We start from the raw sequence: 24,553 nt of genomic DNA on the forward strand, positions 1-24,553 counted from the left end.
CAGCAGGTGGCTCCGACAAAACAGGCGAGTCCAACCATGACGCGGCCAGGGGGCTTCTCAAGCTGCCCCCAGCCAGAGACATTTCCGGTCACTGTCCAGCGAGGAGGGGTGGCTGGGAAGGCCCAGAAGACCCCTACAGCTGCAGCTGCGGTGGCGAGGGACTCAGCAGCAGGTGCCGAGTCACGGCAGTGGCCCCTCTGGCTCTGGAGCGACAGGCAGTGTCACCAAGGCCCGGGCAGACCGGGTCACTTCCTGCAGCTGGCCTTGCTCCTGGAAGGTCTGTTTCAGACGTGTGCCTGCGGATGAGCATGGCGTGGGCTGCACGGGTGTCCCGGACGGACGCGATGCACACAGTGTTCTGACCAGAGGGCTCGGCTCCATTAAGACCTCACAAATGCTTCCTTGCTAATAACTGTTCCTGGAGATACAGCCACTTTGAGCTCCAACGAGCAAAGCACTTTCTCATCAAATTTCTTCCACATCTTCCAGCATCTCAGCTGAGTTTTATTATTATTATTATTATTCTGATTCTCAAGACTCTCAAAATTAAACTCAGAGTGTGTATGTGCATGCATATATGTATACATATATGTACATATATATTTATGTCATATTTATATATGTACTATATACATATATATTCATGTATATACACACACACATAGGGGCTTCCCAGATGAAGCACCCTCCTGTCTGTATAGGAGATACAAGAGATGCAGGCTCAGTCCCTGGGTTGAGAAGATCCTCTGGAGTAGGGACTGGTAACTCACTCCCTCTAGCATTCTTCCCTGGAGAATCCCATGGACAGAGGAGCCAGGCAGGCTATAGTCCACAGGGTCACAAAAGAGTCAGACATGACTGAACACACACACACACACACACACACATGGATACACATATATGTATGTACGTGTGTGTGGTGTTTATACACATATACACATTTTCCCTAGATTGTGTCAGAGTCACAGCAGGGTGGGCGAAGTCCGGGAGGAGAGCACGCGGAGCTGGCTTGTTACTTTCCTCAAGCCTGAGGTCATCATCTTACTCCATCTTGCCCCGCCATTCAATCTAAACCTGGTAATTTCCTAGAAAGGCAGGCTTGTCAGCTGAGAAATGTTCAGGCAGAGCCGGGAGGGAGGGAGAGGGGAGCTCTCTGCTCTTGCAGACGCCCAAGGAGGCAGACTCCCACCCAGGCCGGAATTTGATGTAAGCCATCTCGGCAGCTTTAGGCCAGGTTGGCCCCGAGGCCAACGCATTCCTGTGGACTCACCACCAGAGAGGAATCCGCAAGAGAAACTTTCCCAGCGGTGACAAAGAGCCAGGGGCGTGGGCCGCACTGTTCATGGGGGCCGGGCCGCGCCGTTCACGGGAGCCAGGCCGCGCCGTTCATGGGAGCTGGGTCCTGGGAGCTACAGACACCCGTGACTTTCCAAATGATGAAATTCCTCACAAGGCGCACAGCTGTGCGAACATGTGCTGTCTGTGCTGGAAACAGTCACTCAAGTTTGAAGAAATCAAAGTCGTGGTAAACAGGATCAGATCTTTGCTTCTCTATCATTCCAGAGAAACAGGAACACAAGCACACACAGGTCACCTGTGAGCCCTAACCTTCCACCTCTCTGCAGAGAAAACCTTCTTCCTCTTCTTTCCAAGGCTCACTCTTCAGCCAGGGTCCCCTCCGCAGGAAACAAACACACTGAGTGTTTTCTGCTCCAGGATCTAGGCTTCCCGCTTTATTTCGTGTCCTTACATTCACCAAAACACGAAGCACAATCATTTGTCTTGTTTTCTGTTGTTCAAGATAAGGAAATGAATTGAGGATCTAAGAAACATAAAATGCATTTGTGCCCCAAACCTCAACAAAATGCGAGGGAAGCCTGTCCCTTCATCTTACTGGAAGGATTAAAGGATTGAGACTAGGTAAGAAAGATGTAAAAATATCAATCACAGTGGAGGACCTATCAGATCAGATGTCAAAATATACTCTAAAGCTACAGGCATCAGAATGTAGTGATGTTTTCCCAGGAGAATCAACCACATCAGTGGACTAGAGTTCAAAAACATGTATGTATCACATGCTTATTTGTGTAAAGTTATAAAGTGGCATTTCAAAATACACTCTTTAATAGATGTAAGTTACTGGGAAGTTGGCTATGTATTTGAATTAAAACGTTTAGAACATTCTATATATAATTCATTGTTTAACTCCTATTGTTAAAAAGATTTGGCCCTTTCCCGGGTGGAACCATGGAGGTTGCAGAAGAGAAGAAAAAGAAGGTTCCTGCTGTGCCAGAAACCCTTAAGAAAAAGTGGAAGAATTTCGCAGAGCTTAAGATCAAGCGACTGAGAAAGAAGTTTGCCCAAAAGATGCTTCGAAAGGCAAGGAGGAAGCTTATCTATGAAAAAGCTAAGCATTACCACAAGGAATACAGGCAGATGTACAGAACTGAAATTCGAATGGCTAGGATGGCACGAAAAGCCGGCAACTTCTATGTACCTGCGGAACCCAAATTGGCGTTTGTCATCAGGATCAGAGGTATCAACGGTGTGAGCCCAAAGGTTCAAAAGGTGCTGCAGCTCCTTCGCCTCCGGCAAATCTTCAACGGCACCTTTGTGAAGCTCAACAGGGCATCAATTAATATGCTGAGAATTGTGGAGCCATACATTGCATGGGGGTACCCAAATCTGAAGTCTGTAAATGAATTGATCTACAAGCGTGGTTATGGCAAAATCAACAAAAAGCGAATTGCCCTGACAGACAGCACATTGATTGCTCGATCTCCTGGGAAATATGGAATCATCTGCATGGAGGATCTGGTTCATGAGATCTATACCGTTGGAAAACGTTTCAAAGAAGCAAACAACTTCCTGTGGCCCTTTAAATTGTCTTCTCCACGAGGTGGAATGAAGAAAAAGACCACCCATTTTGTAGAAGGTGGAGATGCTGGCAACAGGGAAGACCAGATCAACAGGCTTATTAGAAGGATGAACTAAGGTATCTACCAGGATTATTTTTGTGTTCTGGTTAATAAACAATTGAAACAAAAAAAAAAACAAAAAAGATTTGAACATTTACAAATATAAAAATAATCAGATAAACATTGGTATATTGTGAGAATAAGAACAGCTTTTGCAAATGCAGTAACCAAGAAGACAAAGATTGGCAGATTTAATAGACAAAGAGATTAGGAGTCAGCCTGTGCAAAGAAGACCTATGAATCAATCAGAAAAAGACAAACAATTCAATAGACAAATGTGCAAAATACTTAAACAGCCTCTTCACAGATGAGAAAAATCTAAAAGCCAATTAAACATCAGAAAAACTGCCTTTTCACATAAATACTGCAGGAAATAAAAATTAAAACTAAAATGAGAAGCCACAATGTCCAGATTAGCAAAAATCTACAAGTCTGACAGTATCAAATACTGGCAGGATATCACATACCCCCAGTTCAAGTACAACTGATACAGTCACACAGGAAGGCAAGGGTATCAGGACCTACGAAACCCAAGAATGTAATATCATACAACCAAGAAATTCCATATCCAAGTATATGCCTGGAGAAACTCTTAAAGATGGGAGCAAAATTTATCATATGGTTACTTGGAATAGTCACAACTGGGAAAAACCCAAACATTCATCAATCTGTAAGTTTTAAAAAACAAACTATGGGGACGTCTTTGGTGGTCCAGTGACTAATCTCAAGTGCCCACAACTAAAACCAAAGCAGCCAAATAAATAAAATAAAATATGTGTAGTTATATGGTAGAAAGCGAAGAGGAACTAAAGAGCTTCTTGATGAAGGTGAAAGAGGAGAGTGAAAAAGCTGGCTTAAAACACAATATTCAAAAAATAGAGATCAGGGCATCTGGTCCCATCACTTCATGGCAAAGAGACAGGGGAAAAAAAATGGAAACAGTGACAGACTTTATTTTCTTGGGCTCCAAAATCACTGCAGTTGCTGACTAAAACCATGAAATTAAAAGACCCTTGCTCCTTGGACAAAAAGCTATGACAAACCTAGACAGCATATTAAAGAACAGAGACATTACTTTGCCAACAAACGTCTGTATACTCAAAGCTACAGTTTTTCCAGTAGTTATCTACGGATATGAGGGTTGGACCATAAAGAAGGCTGAGTGCCAAAGAGTTGATGTTTTCGAACTGTGGTGCTGGAGAACACTCTTGAGAGTCCCTTGCACTGCAACGAGATGAAACCAGTCAATCCTAAAGGAGATCAATCTTGAATATTCATTGAAAGGACTGATGCTGAAGCTGAAGCTCCAATACTTTGGCCACCTGATTCGAAGAGCCGACTCGTTAGAAAAGACCCTGAGGCTGGGAAAGATTGAGGGCAGGAAGAGAAGAGGGTGACAGGGGATGAGATAGATGGTTGGAGGGCATCATCGACTCGATGGATATGAGTTTGAGCTAGCTCTAGGACACAGTGAAGGACAGGGAAGCCGGGCGTGCTGCGTGCAACCCATGGGGTCGCAAAGAGTTGGACACAACTTGGCAACTGAACAACAACAATATAGTTACGTACCAATGTGGATACGTCTCAAAATGCTACTGAGAGAACTTCCCTGGTGGGCCAGTGGTTAAGAATCCGCCTGCAGCGGACACAGGTTCAATCCTTGAGCCAGGAAGTTCCCACATACCATAGGGAAACCAAGCCCGTGCCCCACAGCTGCTGAAGCCCACACACCCTAGAGCCAGTGCTCCGCAACGAGAGAGGCCGTGGCAATGAGCAGCCTCCACACCACAACCAGGGAAAGCCAAAACTTAGATAAAAATAGAAAAGAGACTTTATTTTTTAAATGATGGTGAGTTTAGATAAGTTACCAAATAAAAGTCCAGTGCCATTCATGAAATTTTAAATGCACACAAAACAATACCAGATACCTTTTATAATTATCTCTTTTTCCAAGTAAAATATTTATTATGACCTCATAAGATCCATTGTAGTAATTTCATACATATGAGGAGGTAAATAACCTGGGTAAGAGTGATAAAAAGATCAATACTGTGTTTATATTTTCATTTTATGCATAAACTTTTTAAAATTTGAAGTAAATAAGTTAAAATTTTATTTCTTGATATTTTCTTAAATTATTCTTTGTAGCTTCCAATTAAAATAAATAAATTTATATTAAAAATTATTCTTTGTACTTCTCTATACTTTTTAGATTTTCCATAATTAAAAAATGTCATCAGCTCTAATATTTTGTTACCATTGTTAAACCAAATAAATTTACACATTGCTGTTTTACCATTTTTTAAGAGTACTAAATTTGGCTACATAAAAAAAGCAAAAATTTTATACAGAAAAAAAAACCCATGAACAAATAAAATTCACCAACAACAAATGAAGAAATTACCTTTGCAACATACATTAGGAAAAGTATTCTTAATATATAAAAGATTACATTCAGACCAATAAGAAAAAACATACCACTAGAAAACTAGGCATAAAGAAGAGTAATGCAAAGGCTAACATTTGTTTGCAATAAAGAAACCCTGCCCCCACAGGCAGCCCAGCTGTGCATCTGGGCGCCAGGGCACAGCCCACCCAGCTCCGCTGTCCCAGATCAAAAGTCTGGGTGATCCTGTCAACCAGGTCAAACTCAAGGAGAAACAGAGAAAGAAAAGGCCACCTAGTCCCCCTCACTAAAAAACGAAGAGAGGAAGCAGGGGGACAGGGAAGAAGGATCTTCTGTTTCAGGACTTGCAAGGAAATATGCATCTCAATCAGGACCCATACTACGACTCAGTTCCAGCTGGTTTAGGAAAATTCTTGGCTCACAGGCCTTACAAGACCAGAGTTGGCCAGGTCCATGAATAGCTTTCATCCTGGTGTCTGGCTCCATCTTTTTGTACTTCTCCCAGCCCTGTCCCTCTAATTAATCCTCTCTGCCTGTCTGGCTTGCCTCATGGCAACAAAATGGCTGCAAAGGACCCAGCCCTCTCGTCTTCACTGGGCATATCCCACAGCCCAGAATTTCCAACAGATGTTTGGAGAGTCTCATCAGAGTGACCCATCTGCCTCTAAAGCATTAGCTGTGGCCCCGGGATGGATGTACTGACTGCTTGAATGAGGTGTCCTATTCCACTCCCAAAGCCAGTTTTGGAGTTAGTCTTCCTCTGCCAGGGGTACCCCAGTGGAAATGGGGGCCTTCTGGGAAGGAGAAGGAGGGAGTATATCCAGAAGAGACACACACTGGCAGCTCATCAAAAGATGAAAGCTACATGGGGCGTCGATTTTCCTGTAACTCAGATTTCAAATCACTTTGCAAATTGAAATGTGTAGCAAAGAGACCATTTGTTGACTCTCTTCCCAAGACTGTGAGAGCAAAGAATAGGATGCTATGCTATGTTGCTTCAGTCGTGTCTGACTGTTTGTGACCCCATGGACTACAGCCTGCCAGGCTCCTCTGTCCATGGGATTCTCCAGGCAAGAAAACTGGAGTCAATTGCCATGACCTTCTCCAGGCAGAGATCAAACCCACGTCTCCTTATGTCTCCTGCACTGACAGGCAGGTTCTTTACCACTAGCACCACCTGGGAATCCCCTAAAGGGGAAGCCCTCACCTACGGGGGAGTCAGAATCCAGGTCCCAACAAGGCTGGTGTCTGTGCTCAAGTCCCAGTGACTTCCAGCACCTTCTTCTGTTGCCTTTAGAATGAAAGGGCAAGTTTAAAAGTCTTTGAAAGTGTTATTTGCCCTTATAAATACAAGCTAAAAGATGATGTGAATTTCTTAATAAAGAAATACATTACTTCAGTAATAACTGAAGTCAACAACATATATTCAAGGTAATTTAGCTCCCAATATTAATTCATAAGAAGGAAAAATTGGGACAATATACCATCAAACTTAAATCCCATTCTAATGAATTGAAACTTTCCAATTTGTAAAACGAGTGCAGTGAGTGAAAACTGAATGATTTAGATATTTGTCAATATCTAAAACTCATTTTAATTAAAACATATCTTAAAAAAAAAAAAACTTTCCCCAAAGTTTCAAAGAAAATTAGTTGCTTGAAAACGTCTCTCAGAGATTTACTCCTTCGGCAGGTCTGTATATTCTGTTTCATGCCCCATGTTCCGTGTTCTTGATAACCTGGGCAAGATTAAAATTATAATTTTGTTTATTTTTTAATTAAAAGGGCTAAAAATAAATCTGCTGGCAAGACAAAGGTAAAGGTGGTAGATAGACTTTGTATCATACTAAGCAAGGAAAAGGCATAGAGAATGAAATAATGAAAATCGGGGAACGGACAAATATGAAAAGTCACCAGCCCCACAGCTGGGGACAGGCAGGTGACTACTGCACAGCGGGGTGCCTGGGCAAAGTGCCCTAAGGGGGCCTCCCTTCTGGCACACTTGGCAGGCACCCATCGAACTATTTCCTTTCCCGGGTACAGGGAAATTAATTTGCCATGTGACTGTAGCTTATGCCTTTAAAGGAAAATCATTATTTTAAATCGCCACAATTTTTTTTTAGCCTCTCAAACAGAAGCTCTAGAAAGACCTGAAAGTTTTCTAACAATGCAGGACTCGTCTATTCTGGGACTTTCTAGCGCACAGTTCCAAGGTTCCTTTGAGTCCTGTCTCCATCCGCCGTGTCAGGCTGTCAGCTGTCACTTGTGCCATCATGGTGTCATCTTCTAAAAGTCCTCCCGGATTCCTTCCAGCGCGGAGCTTCCAGCGGACCACGAGCTGGGAAACCGAGATCATTATGAATTGAATGTGAAGGCAGGGTCAGTGACGATGTGCTTGGCTCCACTGCTGGCCCCTGGCGCATTTCTTTCCAGGATTCACAAGTCGCTGCCCTTCCTTCTAAGAAGCCCAGCAAGCAGTGCAGCCTCAGACTCAACCCTCACACTCACTGGCTGGGCAACCTTGAACACAGCTCACTTCATCTCTCCAGGCCTTGGCTGCCTCATCTGTAAAATGGGGCAAATAGTAGTGCCAACCCAACAGCGGGTATCACAACACGGGGTGGGCATCTAAGGGAGCCCCTCCGATCCTGGAGCACAAACACGTGAGTTGCTGTTACTGGGTCAGTAGGGCCAGCAGCGGGTGGACAGAGGCCAGGGAGGCAAGGAACACATTTAAGCTTCTTAAAAAACTCCTTCCTGGATTAGCAGAACTTCTCAAAGGAAAAAAAAGGTTTTTAAATATTTTATGCAATTGAAATTTGTAACTGCTTTAAAGTGTGCAAATTTAAACAAAGTGTTGTAAATACAACAATCCAAAGCATCTCTCCTTGGCCTCAGTCTACTGCCAGGCGGGGGCCGGCTTGGGGTGTCCTGCCCGTTCCTTCTACAGCCACCTATCGAATATCTGCCTGTGCCAGGGACTATCCCAGGCACCAAGGATCAGAGCCAGCTTCCCGGTGGAGTGTCAGGGCTAGGAGGGCAGACAGATGGCCCAGCAATTATAAATGTGACAAGCACAGCAAAAGGGAGGTGCCACGCACTGGGACAGAGTATGCTTGGGACCTCACGTCCTCCACTCACTTTATCAGAAATCGGAGGTGAGTTGACATTGGGTGGGGAGAGGTGGGGGGAGGTGGTCTAGAGTGGGAGGGGAGAGGTGATGGGGATGGAGGAAGAGGCCCACGTGGCAGGGGGGTCCTGAGAGGTCTGGCCTCACTAATGGAGGATGCAGAGATGGATCATTGGGATCCATCAGGGATCATGCAGTTAGGATCAAGCAGGGCTACATGGCCAGAGGGGGCTTTAGCCTTTTACTCTAAACATCTGGGAAACTATGAAAAACTAGAAGACATATACTTGATGATTTGCCCCGTTTTATTCATTTACCTGAGACCCTGGGAAAACCAGAGATGTTTGCCTTACCAAGTTCAAGGCAAGGAAGTTTTCAAGGAAACAATAGAGAATCAGAAGCTGCTGTGGAATATATTTCCTTGGACATCTACAAATCTGATGAGTATCATTTTCCTAAGTTCATTTTTCTACCTTAAAGGATAACAATTCCAGAGCCCAGCCAGACTGCGTTCCTGGTTCAGGGAGCTCTTTAAGCCCATCTACGTGGGGGGAGAAGTTGAAATCTTTCCAAAAATGTGAGTGTATAAAAACAGTTGCACAAGACAGGCCTCTCCATATAATATGCTCTTGTATGAGACCCCATCTACTCCCTCCGACTCTGAATGCCTCCTCGCAGGGGTGGGGAGGAATGTCCTCTTTCAAATTCTTCTTCTTCGCTCCTATTTTTCTTTCAGATATCCTGATGTTTTTTAATTGTCTCCACGCACTTCAAAACAGTCGAAGAAGCAAAGACTTGCCTGTGTGGCCTCCCAACGTTCCCTTTCTCTGGGAATAAGTGCTGCTGTGTCTACTTACAGATCAGGTTCCAGCCAGGGCAGCCACACTGCCCAGGGTCTCTCAAAAACCTCTCCATCTTTGAAAAGCACTCATTTCACCTTTTTTTTTTTTTTCCCCCGGATGAGTGTTTTTCTTTTGCAAAGTAAGAAAGGATAAGGCCAAGAAATCTTTGTGATACTCATCGTGAAAGAAAGGGATGGGAAATTGATCCCAGGGTTTACGCAGCCCTCCTCAGCACCTGCCCCCGCCTCCCGCCTCCCATCAGAGGCCCCATGAAGCAGTGGAGTGGGCCGTGCTGAACTCGCAGCTTATGCGAATTCTCCTCTACTTAAAGTGAAGCAAAAGAGAGTGATTTAAAGATGTCCTGCTTTCCAAGATCTACAGACTGTCTGCAGAACGTTAAGGGAGATGGGCGATCAGCCCAAAGTGTTTCTCTAAACCACCTCTTAAATATTTCTGGCCAGAACAATGTATGAAGCCCCCACTGTCATCTCAGAGGGGAGGACGGATGCTCTCCTGTTGCTCAGGGCCTCTGTTTGGCCCCAAAGCCCCCAGGTACTGTTAAGTTCCATTGCGATCCGATACCCATCTGCCAGACGGGAGCCTTGGGGTGCTTTCAATGCCAAATTTATACAGGCTGATATTTGCATGCAGATATGAAGCTAGAAATGAATACTATAATTAGCATCCATAGACCTTGCAGGTCTGTCTTCTTCTAGCCCCTTGCACAATTTGGGGAAAGAGGCAAGTCATGGGTTTTTTCCTCATTTGATCAAAAACCACTGTAAGCTTGCCTTGAGGATGGTTCCCGCTAAACTTGATCCCAAATGTGAAGACATAGACATCTAGAGATTTGATGTTTATTTAGAGAAATTTCATTCTGTCAGAAAGTCAGGAAGGTCGGACATGTAAATAAGTAGTAACAGAAGGAGGAATATTCTGCTCCAAAAATCTCTGGAGACGATAAATGAATATAATCAAAGGAGACCCATGGTTTCCTATCACCTGTGTCAGGTCTTAAATCTGGGTCGCAGTCCAGTAATTAGGTGAAACAATTAAAACCTGGATGTTTTTGTAAAGGAAACCAGCAAGAATTAATTCAAACTTAATTGAAGTGAGGCAGCCACTCTCTTGAATTGGATTGGATACATGGAGACGAACAAGGGCTTTGCTCCGCTGGAGAAATGGGAGAGGGCTCGGGCAACCCCAGAGACTCCTCACCCCATCACGGCGTTCACAGGGAGGCAGGCCGTCCTGGCGTGAATGAATGCGTATGAATATGAATCAGGCAAATCTTAAACAGACCAACTCCCCGCGTGTACCTGGACCAGAGACCTTAGAGGCGTTGCTTGTGCACTCCTGAGCCAGATCTGAGGGCCAAAGCGATTCTGACTCCTCCACAACCAAGGCCCTGTGACGCTGGAGGAAGCACAGCACACACCTAGCTGTCCGATGGAGCCTGTTTCACACGGGGAGCCTGGCTCTGTCCCCGCCTCGCCCTCAGCCGGGACCGCTGTCCAGGAGGCCTAAGCCGACCTCTCCGCAGAACAACCCTTGTGCAGTCTTCCCTTTCCAAGCTCCTCCTCGGACACGACCTCATGACCTTTTTAAACCTGGAGATCTGACAGCTCTTCCTTCTCAGCTGGTTGGTAAGCAGGTTACTTAGATGGAGCTCTGGGCTCTGTATGACGCAGAGAGAGAAAGGGAAATCTTGTGAAAACCAAGTTGAAAATAAAACACAGTATCTTTTGCACAAGGCTGTACTCAAGAATCTGCTTACAAGCCTCTTCTCCAGACTTAGTTTTTCCCTTGTTGGTCTAGCTTAGCCACAGCTCTGCTAAACACGAGGTCCACACACCTGGGAGAGAGGTCTTCCAGTTGGAAGGAAGGTGCTCCCACTGGAAGTGAGAAAGCCAGGTACACCGCGTGTAAAGACACTCTCCAAACAGACTTGGAAAACCCCAAACTTCCAATGCCACATTACAGAGCCCATTAAGGACTGAATATGTGTGCTTCCCCCCACTCAAATTCAAATGCCCTACCCCCCAGCCTGATGGCATTAGGAGGCAGGACACTTGGGAGTGATTGGGTTATGAGGGTGGACACCCTGCCCCAATGGGTTTAGTGCTCTCGTAACAGAGACAGAGGCGAGAATCCTGTCTGCTGACCACCAAGGCAGGACACAGCAAGAATATGGCCATCTGCCAGCCAGGCAGAGGTAGGCACCAGACACGGGTCTGCTGCACAGGAGCTTGGACCCCCCGGCCTGCAGAATGGGAGACGTGAATGCTTCAGGGTAAGCCTCCAGTCTCCAGTAGTTTGATGTAGCCGAGCCTGCAGGCCAGGACAGAGCCTGTGCCCAGCATCAGGGCGTGTGGGCTGGCCAGGCCCCAGACACGCCAAGGCCCCAGCATTTCATGGTCTCCGGTTAACGTGTTTTCAGCATAGCTGCCTCCTGCAAGCTACTGGAAAACCCAGTGAAGAGCCCCCCTTGCGACACAGGGCAGCAGGCAGAGCTGTGCTGGACAGAAATAAATGACTTTCCAAGGTTAACCCATCAGTGGTGACGCCGCATGGTCCTGGGGCCCCAAATTCCACTCCGATGCTCCTTCGTCACCAGGCCATTCTCCTTGTCAAGTGTGGGGCTGGGTTTCATCTCTGTGCTCGTGACAGTGAAGGCCGTGGCATCTATTAATCTTCACTAGAGGCCTCGCGAGCTAGTTAAGCATGAAGGGTGACAGCCCCAGGCTCCGGGGAGCTTGACGACTGAAGGTCCTGGGGCGCCGTAGTTCTGGCATCTCAGGAGTAAGAGGTAACTTTCTCTCTTCTGCCAGTGCCTGGTCATGGGAGGGGCGGTGGGCGGTAAGGACTGTCAGGCTCTGGGGGTGCAGCCTTCGTCGACAACGCTGGGCAGGTGGTGGCAGAGGGACGATCTAGAAAGGAGAGGGGCTTGCCGCCCCAAGACCGAGGACAGCGCTTCTCCGGGCAGGGCTGGCTCTGCCCGACCCAACGCTGCACACGCTCTTGGTTCCATCTATTGAATGGAAGCCATGCTTATTTGCAACCTGGAGTCACACGAAATAACACCGCCCCCCTCCCCCACCCCACCGTCTTTCGGTACCTCTTAGTCACCGTGCCAATCCAGTGACACAGCGATCAGGCTCCAATCAGCCGGCGCCCTCCACCCCGTGCCCACATTCCAAGGGGGCACTCGGGCGCTGGCACCTTCCGGAACCTTCCCGCAATGTCCGCGGGATCATCACCAAGTGCGTAGTTGAGGAATGCGAAGTGGGGCTTCTTGCCTTTGGAAGTGAAATATGCAAGTCCAGCCTAGGGACCTATTCCCGCCTCCCCGCCCCCTCCCCTCCTTAAGTGATAAGAAACAACTGGAACAAGACCCTGGGGTGTCATGCTGTCAAAAAAATTCTTAATGAAATTAAAACCCTCACCCTCTAACTAATGCTATTTCTGGCTGTGGAGCTGGCTGCTGCCGACGTGCGAGCACCTCCACACGGCTGTCGGCCGGCGGCTCCACGTCAGAGGAGCTGCGGCATGTCAGCGATTGGCCCCAGGGGATGTGGGTGGAATATTTTACACCTGGAGTGGCCTTATTTTCAGGCAATGGCACACGGTGAGACGTGCCGCCACTGTGTGCTCGAGAAGAAATGCCGCTTGGAAACAGACAGAGAGAGGCTGGACAGAAGCCAGTGGGGGAATGCCCTTGAAATATAGAAGCAAGCCCAATAATCACATTTCTAATTCGGAAATTTTGGAGGAGCTCCCTTGCAAGCTGGAATCTCTCTCTTTTCCTTAAACAGCCCTTTGTCAGTCTCATAGGAAGACCTGATATTCTAGGGCAGTCAACACCATGATTCTGAAAACCATATTTTCAGATGGGGGTGAAAGGTTACAAAACCACTAGTGTTTATTGGGAGTTTGCAGTTGACTCTTAATGCCCCATCCCTATTTTTTATTTTTAAAAAGCACATTTAAGATTGAAAGGGATGAAATTTTTTTTTCTAAATTCTTATCCATTTCTATACTTATTTTTTGTGTCGGAGTCTGCTTGTTCATTTTCTATTAAGAATTTCCTCTGCACCAAAGGGAAATCTTTTTAAAAAAATAGTAAGCTTCATCTCAACACATAAACCTTCATGTGCAAGATTCACCAAATTCCTCACCCCAAGCTGGTAACACAAATGTCAAGTCTGGCTCATCGAAAATGAAAACTCTCAGAGTGGAACTTACTGCCAGGTTTATCTGTTCCCTCTCCCCTCTCCTGTCCCCAAATAGTATTAAAAGGCTTCTGCAGAGAGACACGGGCTGCTTTTAGAACCATCCCTTTTCTTTCCTGCTTAAATGTTTTTGTTAAATGTCACAGTGCTGAGAGTGCTCTGTGCTGGAGTTCAAGAACACTCTGAAGGGTCTTATTAATTCTTCATAACGCAGTGACAGGCAATGCTTAACAAACAAAGCCCGGACAAGCGAGCCCTGGTGAGTCACCGGGGGCTACACGTGGCCCATCCCTGCCATGGCCTGGGGAAGCTCTCCTCTAAACAGGAAAGTCATTTTTAACCCTGTTTTCTTGATGCAGCGAGTACACTCTGAGTCGCATTCCTGGCACTTTACACTTTGTTTTAATTGAACACATACTATTAAACCCAAACTAAGATTCAGAGTCTCACAATTACCTGCAATTTTTGTCTTTAAAAGGGGGAAAAAAAAAAAGGCCAGGGAGTCACCACTGCCCATATTTACTGGGAACCATCTGTTACGCCTCTAATTAAAACCCACTTGTAATGAGCTTGTTAGCGCACACACTGTGTCAGGTATAGGATATTATTCATGAAGCAGTTGTTTTGGTGGCTGAACACTGCCTTAAAATCCTATTAGTTTAACAAAGTAATGTATTAGTGTTTTGACCCAGTATACAAGAGACTTCAGAATGACCTGGCATTGTGCTCTAATATTTTTTTTCCTCAAATATGTTGCTTTTCCTACCTAATATATAGTCAGATGGCCTCTTTTAATTGCAGTATCAAATCTTTGCCTCAATTTCCAACTGCAGGTGATTTCAAATGATTAAAGATGCACGACAGGGAATAAACAAAAATGCTTACATGCAATTATTTTTAATTAGTATTTGGCTATAAAGTGTATGCCTTCATAAAAAAGTCTGTTATTCACATAAACATCTGTTACCATACACACAAGGAAACACTGCAAGCCTGTCATCACGCCACCAAAACAGAGACACGGACAGAGGCTGGGCAGGAAAGCCTGCACTCCGCATTTTCAAACAAAAGATTTAAGTCTAACAGCCAAAACAGACGCGGAACCACACCCTTCAATTAACATCACTCACAATCAAAGGAAGAACCCTTACCCACGGCGTTACACTTGAAAATGTTAAAATAGATGGAATTATTCTTTGAAAACAATAGAATCTCTGTGCACAAGACAATTTCAAATTCTTTTACTAATTTTGCCCTCATGTACATAATCAGACAGCTTCCTGTTGGCTTGCTCTCAACTGCCTGCTAATTTTCCAGTTTCTCTGCACTCTTATTTTTGTTCATTAATACATCCGAACTTTGTGAGATGCGGCGGCTTGAATCCCAAGTGCCGAATATTCGCCTTGTTTCATGAAAGCCTCCAGCAAGGGGGAAAATATATACACTTTAAGTGAGCATGCCCCCACCATGCATGCAGAGAGAGATACAGGGAAATAAATTAGTAGGGCTGTAATTGATAGGTGGAGACGAGGCTGCTCTGTGGAATACTGAGAGGGGAATGAAGGGGAGGGGCGAGAGTACCTGGCCCGTGAATTACTGAGTCAGTGGGAATTGCAGGGCTCAGATCGGAGGCGCTTGGCATCCCACACCTCCAGGACCACCCGAGTTAACACATTCTTCTCACAGCCAAAAGCTGCAGCTTTTATTAAAGGCACAATTCACGTGCCAAGAGAACTTATCTTCATTTGCATAAAAATGCGAACAATAATTTAATTGGATCTCACAAATCTGCGTCTATACTGTCGCTGCACTCCATTCTGTCGAGTGGACCCAAATTAGGCAGGAATCATGACCCCTCGCTGTGGCCCCTTGGGGACCCACCCGCGGTTGTTACGGTACCACCCCCACCACACACAGGGCTCGGGTCTGACACCGGCAAGGTGATGTCACTTGGGCACGGCCCCCTGGAGGGATGAGCTGGGGGCTCTTCTGAGTAAGTACATGGGCAGAAGGCCCTCAGCATCTTGCCCTCAGCAACTCTGTCCGAGCAAGGATGGAGCTGAGGGTCCAGCGTGAGGACACCGCTCGGCCCCTTGCTGCCCACTCCTTCCAGCTGGCTCGCCTCCTCCATCTCCCAGGGGGAGCCAAGCCCAGAAATGGAATCGCTGTGAGGCTGTATTAATCTGCAGCCACGATGCCTTTAAACGCTGGCCACCAAGCACCCAAAGACCCCACTCACTCAAGGGCGAGCTGCACCATCATTAGCAGCTCCGTGTAATTTAAAAATACAACCAAGAACAACTGAAGGGAAGAAATATATTGTGGGACTCAATCTATTGATCAAGAGCCCCCCAAAGACAGGCCGTAAATAAAATGGCACAATGACCAGAAAAGGCAGGTTTTACATTAAGAAGCCACAAATTCATTGCCGAGGTGAGCCGGGGAGCCAGGCCAGAGTGCTCGCAGCCTCCTCGCAGGCAGGCGGGTGAAAGATGGCCCAATTCCTCACGGGGAGACGTGCTGGGTGAGGGCCCGGTGCCCTTTGCTGCGCGCCCGTTTCTCACGCAGGGAACCTCATTTTTCAATCACGCCCGCGCTCAGACTTCATCTGGCCGCCCCACCACGTCACTCCCTCAGCATCAGCTCTCCAGGTAAGAGACACTTAACCACGTCCTGCCCTCACCGTGGGCCTCCTCTGCGGCTGAGCGTTTGAGGAAGGCTGTCTTCCAATTGGGAGGGGCACCCAAGTATTTGTGGGGATACTGGAGTATTCACGGGGCAGCCAAGAGTTCACAGGGATACCCAAGTATTTCTAGGGGTACCAAAGTATTCTTAAATGTATCCAAGTATTCACAGGGGCACCCAAGTATTTGCAGGGGTACCCAATTACTTATAGGGGTACCCGATTATTTGCAGGAATACTCAAGTATTCATAAGGGTACCCGAGTGTTTATAGAGGCACCCAAGTACTTGTAGGGGTGCCCAAGTGTTCATGGGGATACCCGAGTATTGCTAGGGGTACCCAAGAATCCCTAGGGACACTCAGAGGCCACCATCCTTATGGAAGACACATAGCCCAGCAGGTGATGGGGCAGTGGGCCAGCTTGCCAAGCCCTCAGCAGCTGGGTGATCTGGGAACTCTGTGCCTCCTGCTTATCTCAGAAGTGAGATTGTGACATGCTGACTAGTGAGGAGACCCACGTTTAGAAAAGCAAGGGTTTCTAGTCCTATGCTGCATGTGTTAGAAATGAAAACAACAAATAAGGTATGCACTCAAGGTTCATCTGAGATAACCCTATGACATCATGGGCTGAGCTTCAGAGCATCCATTCTGGTCTAGAAGTTCCCAGTGATGTTCCCAGCGGGATGGAAAGTGAGACATCCTCCTTGGGCACGAATTTTGCCATGCTGCCCCAGACTGTGTAACTCATAATTAACATTTTGATATTCTAAAAAATAAAGGTGCATGCAAGTTAATGAATAACAGTGCTGCATCAAACCGCAGTGGGGACTGGCCGAATCAAGAGGACACATCAGTGATGATGCTGTCTCCACGCTGAATGCTCGTACTCAATTCGCTGTGGATTTTTTGCATTTGTTTTGATTTTTTTAAAGATTGCGTTGAAGTATTACAACTTTTGATTACTGGGTTCTCCGGAGCCCATTAAATTTTGAGTCCAAAGTGAGTGCCTTGGCCATCTCCCCCGGCCTGAGCTCTGCTTCCCACTCTGGAGGAGGCTGAGACCTGATGTGAAAGCTCTCCCTAATTCCTCAGCTCAGGGCTAGCTCAGGTCTCTGTAGCTGCACTGTGTTGGTTCTTTGGCGGCCGCCTTATGAGGACTTCCCTGTGGCTCAGATGTTAAAGAATCTGCCTGCAATTTGAGAGGCCTGGGTTCAATCCCTGGGTCAGGAAGATCCCCTGGAGAAGGGAATGGCAAGCCAGTCCAGTATTCTCGCCTGGAGGATCCCATGGACAGAGGAGACTGGTGGGCTACAGTTCGTGGGATCACAAAGAGTTGGACGCAACTGAGCAATCAACACTTCCACTTTCTGTGCTTTTGAAGATTGTACAGTTCCTTAAGGACAAAGCCCTGCCCACAAATTCTGTGGCTTTACAGAGTTTATGGAAAGCAGAATGTCTCCTCTTTGCCAAGGACTTGGAGGTCTCTGGGTAAACTGAAATCCCTTCCGCACTGGTTATTTTCTAATGTTTGTACTTAACCACATTAACTTCCTGGTTCGATTCCTGGGTCAGGAAGATCCCCTGGAGAAGGGATAGGCTACCCACTCCAGTATTCTGGCCTGGAGAATTCCATGGATTGTATAGGCCATGGGGCTGCAAAGACTCAGACACGACTAAGCAACTTTCACTCACATTAACTTCCTATGTGTACATATCACAGAGAACGCACCCAGTGTAAAATGAGTCAGCGTGAAGCTGTCTGTTGGCACGCACAGCATCCAGGGTGAAAAACCCTCTGACTTTACGGCCATTTCTTTTCTTGTCAACAGAGACTGGCCGCAAGGTGTAGATACAAGGCCACTGGCCGGTCCAGGGACGGGCTTCCAGCCCTGCCCAGTCTCCGCAGGTGGCCCTCGAGCCACGTGCGTGACCATCGGCGGCCACCTTCGCTCCATGCGCCTCTGCAGGTGCTCTCAGCCCCGCGCCACCGCCTCCCCTTCTGCGCACAGGCTCCGATCACCTTGCACACCCTGGGGACAGCATTTCTCTTCAGACGGTACCACACAGCTCTATCCTGCTGCCCTTGGCTGCCCAAGAAGACCTCCTCGGTGGCCACACAAACACAGCCTAGGAGAACAGGGGCGCTTACGCCTTTGGGACACCCACCTGGACCAGTGGGGAGCAGAAGTAATATCGCTGGGGTTTGGTGGGGGCTTTAAGAAAAGGGTCTTGGAGCAGCCCCTTGGAGAACAAGGCGAGCAGCATTTCTTCGTCTGTCTATGAGGCTCCCTGAAGTTGTTTTTTTCTCAGCTGGAATTCTCTGCTCTGTCTTTGGTGCACGAAGTTTCTGGTGCGTTCCCTCATGTTAATAACATCCTACTGGCTGTTTTATATTCATCACTGCCCTTTCAGAGGTTTAGTTGTCCATCCTCTGGTTAAATTATAAGTTTGTCTCTCTGTACGTTATTTTGAATTCCTTCATAGAACCTATAATAGTACCTGATAACACTTACTACCCAATACTGATTGGTTGAATACATGAATAAAAAGCTCTGGAAAGCAAACTTAAGACAGAACTAGAGTCATAAACCTAGGATTTAGTAACGAATATGGATGATAGAAACTCTTGAGTAACTAAAACAAGACTGTGAATTGGAACCTAACATTTACTAAATATTTCCTAGAGCATATGGTAAGAAAATAAATCAAACCATCGAGATGTTTTCAATAGTTCCATTTAAAGAACAGCATAAATTTACATCCAAGTTATTTGGATAATATTTGGAAAATGCAATAAAATGGTAGTGGGTATTTTAAAGTTTGGGCATGTTAAGCTACACCTTTCTTTCACTTACTTTACATTTCAAAACAGTGTGAGCACTTTCTGGACAACAGGCTGTATGCCCTTTCCTTGTTCCTTTCTGTGCTCTTGAGTTTGATGGAGTGGGTAACTTTATTTTGCTTGCTCCGCATCCATGCCTCTGCCCTGAGCAGCTTTCCTTTCATTTTTCCACCAGCCCCATCTATGAGGACCGTCTCCCTCTGCCACAGGAAAGGGCACAGGACCAAGTCAGTCCTGGTTGGTGATCCCCGTTAGTGGTTCAGGCAAAGACATAGACCACAAGGAGGTCAGTAAAAGGCTTCCCAAGACTTGAAATGTCAATGCTGAAACCATCTCTTTTTCCCTCCATCCCTTCCTCCAGCACGAAAACTATAAGTGCCATCCAAGGGTGCCTGGAGCTGGTTCTTGGGCAAACCCCGTGGAAGGAGCTTTATGCAGGATGGGGTCAAGCTCGGACAGCAGTATGTGTGGGGAGCTGGGGGAGAGACACACACAGAGAGAACAAAGACCCAGAATATGCTTTGGCTTCTGGATCCAGCTGTGCCAGAGCTGGCGTCCTCAAAGTCATGAATCAACTAATTTCCTTGGCTTCCAGTTTCTGTCACTTCCCATGAATGACTCCAAGTGACACAATTCTTTCTAAGAAGAAGGATCTGTCCAAGGCTTGCGTCACATGTCCCCATCCATATGATATGAGGCTTGACCTCATAACTGTTGACATGCGCACACCAGTGCTTCGAAGTCTCTGGGACGCTAGAATGGTATTTTTCTATCTGTGACTCTCTTCTGATTTCTCAGCAAAGAGCACCTTCCTTCAGCTTCAACTTTATACAACTAAAGTCTGCTTAGGATCTGTTGGTGGCAAGAACAAGTTCACACGTAATTGATAGTGAGCATGAACTTGTTTTCATTTCAAGCTTCGGTGAAATAAAAAGTACATCCTGCAAATAACGCTAAGGGAAGCTTCAGCAATAAAAACAAACACTTGGTAAAAACCTCCTTAGTAATAATGGAAAGAATTAGCTATTAATTTTTTTAAGTTCTCAAATTTGGTAGGGGTACTTCAAATGATTTTAAAGAACCAAGATCCAAATCAGCCTTGACTTGGCTAATCCTCCTAAACATTGATCAGTTTCAACAAAAGGGAGCAGAAACCCAGGTCTTCCACACTGCAGGCAGCTTCTTCATCACCTGAGCCACCAGGGAAGCCCCACTCTGAGCCTAAGCGCTGTTAACACGAGGTTTTAGGACGGTGAAGATGCATCTTTATTCCTGGCCAACTTATTAAAAGATGAAGAGGAATACAGGCATTTTCCTCTCTGTGGCTTTTAAATCAAGCCACTTATTCATCAACCACATCCCACCATGTCCTTCGGGTCCTCCCACCACCTAGAAGCTGCAGATACGCTGGGCGATAGGTGGACTTTCACCTTGCCCTCGTGGAACCTGCAGTCTGGTGGGGAACACAGAAAAAATAAACAAGCAAATAATTACTATTTATCAGTTGAGATAAGTGCCAGCAGGGGGAGAAGCCAGAATGTTTTAAGGGGGTAATGAGGACTCCTACTTTATATTGGCGGGGGTGGGGGATTAGATTTTCTCCCCTATTATTGCTTTCCCAGGAGCGACGTTCTTTCTCTTAATATCTGTCCTAAAGTTGAGCTTATATAAAACCCAACTATAAACATAGCCGGGTTTGAATACAAAGAGACATACGGTGGAATATTGTGAGCCTGCATGGTCCATCGTGTGTCGTTAGGGCTTGCAAACAAGGCATTCTCCCGAGTGGAGGAGGGCTCTGAAACCAGAAAGGTGGATATCCAGGCTTTTTTCAAATCCCCGCTCTGTCGTTTACTGCATACAGCCTTCGGCTGGCGGCCTAGCCTGTCCACACGGGGGCTTCTGACAACGGTGCCCACGTGATGGGGCCACCGCAGGACGGGCTGGGCCGGAGGGGATGTCCCTGGAGATACAGGGTGAGACTGGTCTGTTGTGGGGAAGCCTGTGGAGAGGAAGGCTGGTTCTGCACAGACTGAATATTTAGGCCCCTCCGCCAGCCCCCTGGCTCCTGGAAAATTTACCTTCCCGAAGCTGATGGAGAAGTTGTCTCAGCACCCAGACACAGTTAGCGATCTCTTTGCCCGGCGGCACCCTAGCTCCTAGCACGTGCTGTCAAGGTCACGCCCTAACCCCGCAGGCTAGGTGGCCACATCCATGGACGGAACTTGACATTTTCCTTAAAAAGAAAAGAGCAAAGCTGCTTTAGTTAAATCTTCATCTTTGTGCGGCCTCTGGGAGGGCCCACAGCGGCCACTCCAATTCAGACGCGCTACACGGTCAGGGCCCCGGCAGGAGTCAGGTGGCCTTCGGGCTGGTCACCGTGTGTGCGGAACAGGCTGTACCATGCTCTGCAGGAGGGGAGGCCACCCCTGAGGGGCCTGTGTGCACTGGCGGTGCTATCACTGACGATTCTAGAAACATTCCTTTCTGTATGTTAAATGGATGTGGAGAGAAGAAAATACAGCTCCTGTTTAGAAGTAAACGCCGCCTGCCCAGCTCCTGAGTTCTCGGGTTCGGCAGAACCTATTTTGGGGATAGATGGTCATTTGGGGGGTAGAAAAAGAACTTATTGGGCCTTTTGGTTGGGAGAGAGATGCAGTCAGGAAAGAGTGAAACGGAAATCACTCATCCATCCTGCCCGCCACCCCCCAGGAGACAGCGGCTGGAAAGGGGCCACATCCAAGAACTTGGGAGGCAAGTGGCCTGGGGGAGCGGGGAGAGGGGTCTCCCATGAGGGCTGCTAATGCCAGGGAAATACAAAGTACGGCGGCCGTGGGAGCCTGCATCGGGGGCCCAGACAGGGAGACGCCCCGGGGAGGGGATGTCAGATGGGTTTTCAGGGCAATGGGAGCCGTGAGCCCAGACTCACCTGCACTTTGTCACCTCATACTGTGATGACTTACAACCTCTTTCCATTTCCTCCAAACTGTCAGTAAAGGGGCCCCTCACAAGGGTCCAGCGCTAGGAGAACACTGGGAAAGTGAAGGACGAGGGGGCCAGCCAGAGAGGGCGAGAAACGGGGAGCAGGGCTGAGCCCAAGGATGCCGGAGAAGTGGCGGCCAGAAAAGCAGGGCACTGGGGCACCTTCACCCCCAAACCCTTCGGGGCGAGGAGGAGCTAAGCCTCCCGAGTACGTGCAACAGGACAGCCAGCGTTTTTACTGCAAACCCCGAACGACAGCAGGAGCCAGGGAGTGTGGAGATGCCCAGGGGACAGCTCAGCAGGTCACCTGGGCCATTAGGCAGCCTGCTGCGGTCTGACGTGTCCAGGACCAGAGGAAGCCCGTCGTGGCCTACGTCAGCCGTGTTGTGTGTAAATGTTCTGTGGGAAGACCACTATGTGTGCGCATGGGGACGCTACTGATAACACTTTGGAACACGACGGGCGTGAAGAACGTCTGGTTTCCCTACTCTTCTCTGCTTTGCCGCTGTCTCCATGCTTCGGTGCTACAAGCTCCCCTCCGATAGAGACCTGGTCCTCCGCCGACTGCGGGGCCCGAGTGTCACGGGGACAAGGGATGTGGAGGAGGAATGATTTCCGGTCAGCCCCGTGAATCAGCCGTGCTGTTTATAGAGAGACACTGCTTCTCCCGGTGAGAACGAGTCCGGATGGGGCTTGACCCACTTTTCAAAAGATTCGTTCACTTTCTCCCAGTTTGCTGTAACAGAGAAGCCAATTTCTGAAGCAACCAGATGTTTAGGTCTTACAAGGAGGGACCCTCGTTCACATCTCTGTGGTGGTACCTTTGTAGGATACGGAAATTCATCCTCAGCATAAAAAAAAACACCGAAAGATGTTGGAACAAAGTGATCTGAGATGCCCATCTGAGAAAATGGGATCATCCAGGGAAAGCTTCGCGTTGCTTCAGTGAAGAGTGCTTTCCGGTGTTGTTTGACGGACAGGCCCTGGAGGGCCACCCACGTCTAGGGGGCAGCAAGACTGATCTGCCCAGAAAATTCCTGTGCTCAAACCTGAGAACCTGGGAAGACCCTGTCTGTCTGTCTGTCTCTACTTGATCCCTGGAGAAAAGGAACCTTCGAAGTGTTGTAGGAAAATGACCACACATTCGGCAAGTTCTCCAAGACTCCAAAATAGAGAATTATCTAGATCCATGAGAGCATTTGGCCAAAACCACATTACCGGTCCTGAAAAGAAAATGTGAAATAAAACAGCCTAGTCGGTTGCAAGCAAATGAATCTATTCTTCTGAGATTCAATATTGATGATCGAGGGCCATCTGGACACAATATCAGAAAACAGAGCCAAAGGAGGACAGGGGAAACACCACGTTCTCACAGGAGATGCTGATAAATAAACAGAAGTCTCTCTCCATGGTTAGCTGTTCTGAATACGACTATCTCTTGGTCATTAGAATCTCATTTCCATTAACTACAGTAAAAAGGCAAAATCAGAATCGAATTTCCTAACCTCTTCTCTCTGCCTCACAAAAGTAGTTATCTTATTTCTAAAATAATTTTGTTGGTTGTCATTTTTCACCCATGAAAACAATCATTTTTCAATAAAAATGAAAAGTAAAACCTGTACTTCCAGTGAACTATGGCGGACTGAACACACTTGTTAATCTCCATCTCTTCCTGAAATACCACTAAAATGACAGTAATCGAATTATAAAAAGTCATGAACTCATAAGGACAAAGAAAACAGGATAGGGGATGACAGCCAACAAGAAAAGATATCAAGTTTTGGGTGATAGAAAGCAGACAGATGAGTGTAAACATTGAGAATGGCACAGACAGCTGAAACCTACCGACTTAATGAGAACTGAGTTAGTTTATGCTGCAGAACTCCAGAAAGGCCCAGATCTGAAGGCAACTGGCACTTCAAGGCATCAGTACATACAATGACTTGCAGAACAGAAGTACTTGGAAGGCTTCCTAAAGAGCCCTGAGACCCTTCCCCCAGCCCAGACGGCCTGGAGACTGCCCCTCTTCCACCCTGGCGGCAGAGAGGCAGAGGCTGCCTTCTGGATGGGCTGACCCCAAGACGGTCTGGACTTGGGGACACCAGGCCACGTGAAGGTGAAGGCATGGCACCGTACTGCAAGCAGGAGAGGGGGAGTCTGTGTGCTGAGGGCTATGATGCCCCATTTGCTTCTCCTCCAGGGCCCTAAACTCGACAGCCTCCAGGTAGGAGCTGCAGGGATTTTTATCTAAAGAAACTGGCCCATTCAAAGGAAGAGACTTTCTGATGCTGAACTCTTTGCCCCGCCCCAATAGCATGGCCAGTCTACTTGAATATCAGATGGCAAACCACCAGTTCAGGAGCCCTGCTCACGGACAGCATTCCCGGAAACCTCTGCAGTGCCTCACAACAGCCAGGAGTCCTCACATGTTAGAAGAAAGCCACTAACTTGAGTCAGA

General features: G+C 47.2%; 1 protein-coding gene across 1 annotated transcript; it reads left to right on the plus strand.

Annotated features, from left to right (window-relative positions):
- The first annotated feature begins 2,247 nt into the window (after window positions 1–2,247).
- Window positions 2,248–3,045, plus strand: LOC128067854 (60S ribosomal protein L7-like). The gene has a single exon (XM_052660951.1). The coding sequence runs from the start codon at window positions 2,248–2,250 to the stop codon at window positions 2,992–2,994; it is 747 nt and encodes a 248-aa protein (XP_052516911.1). The 3' UTR covers window positions 2,995–3,045.
- The last annotated feature ends 21,508 nt before the right edge of the window (window positions 3,046–24,553 follow it).

Source organism: Budorcas taxicolor, chromosome 23 (genome assembly GCF_023091745.1).
Source record: "Budorcas taxicolor isolate Tak-1 chromosome 23, Takin1.1, whole genome shotgun sequence".
Taxonomy (NCBI): domain Eukaryota; kingdom Metazoa; phylum Chordata; class Mammalia; order Artiodactyla; family Bovidae; genus Budorcas; species Budorcas taxicolor.

Bases quoted from the DNA above. Each gene is read 5' to 3' on its own strand.
- LOC128067854 (XM_052660951.1), top strand. From the start codon at position 2,248: ATGGAGGTTGCAGAAGAGAAGAAAAAGAAGGTTCCTGCTGTGCCAGAA.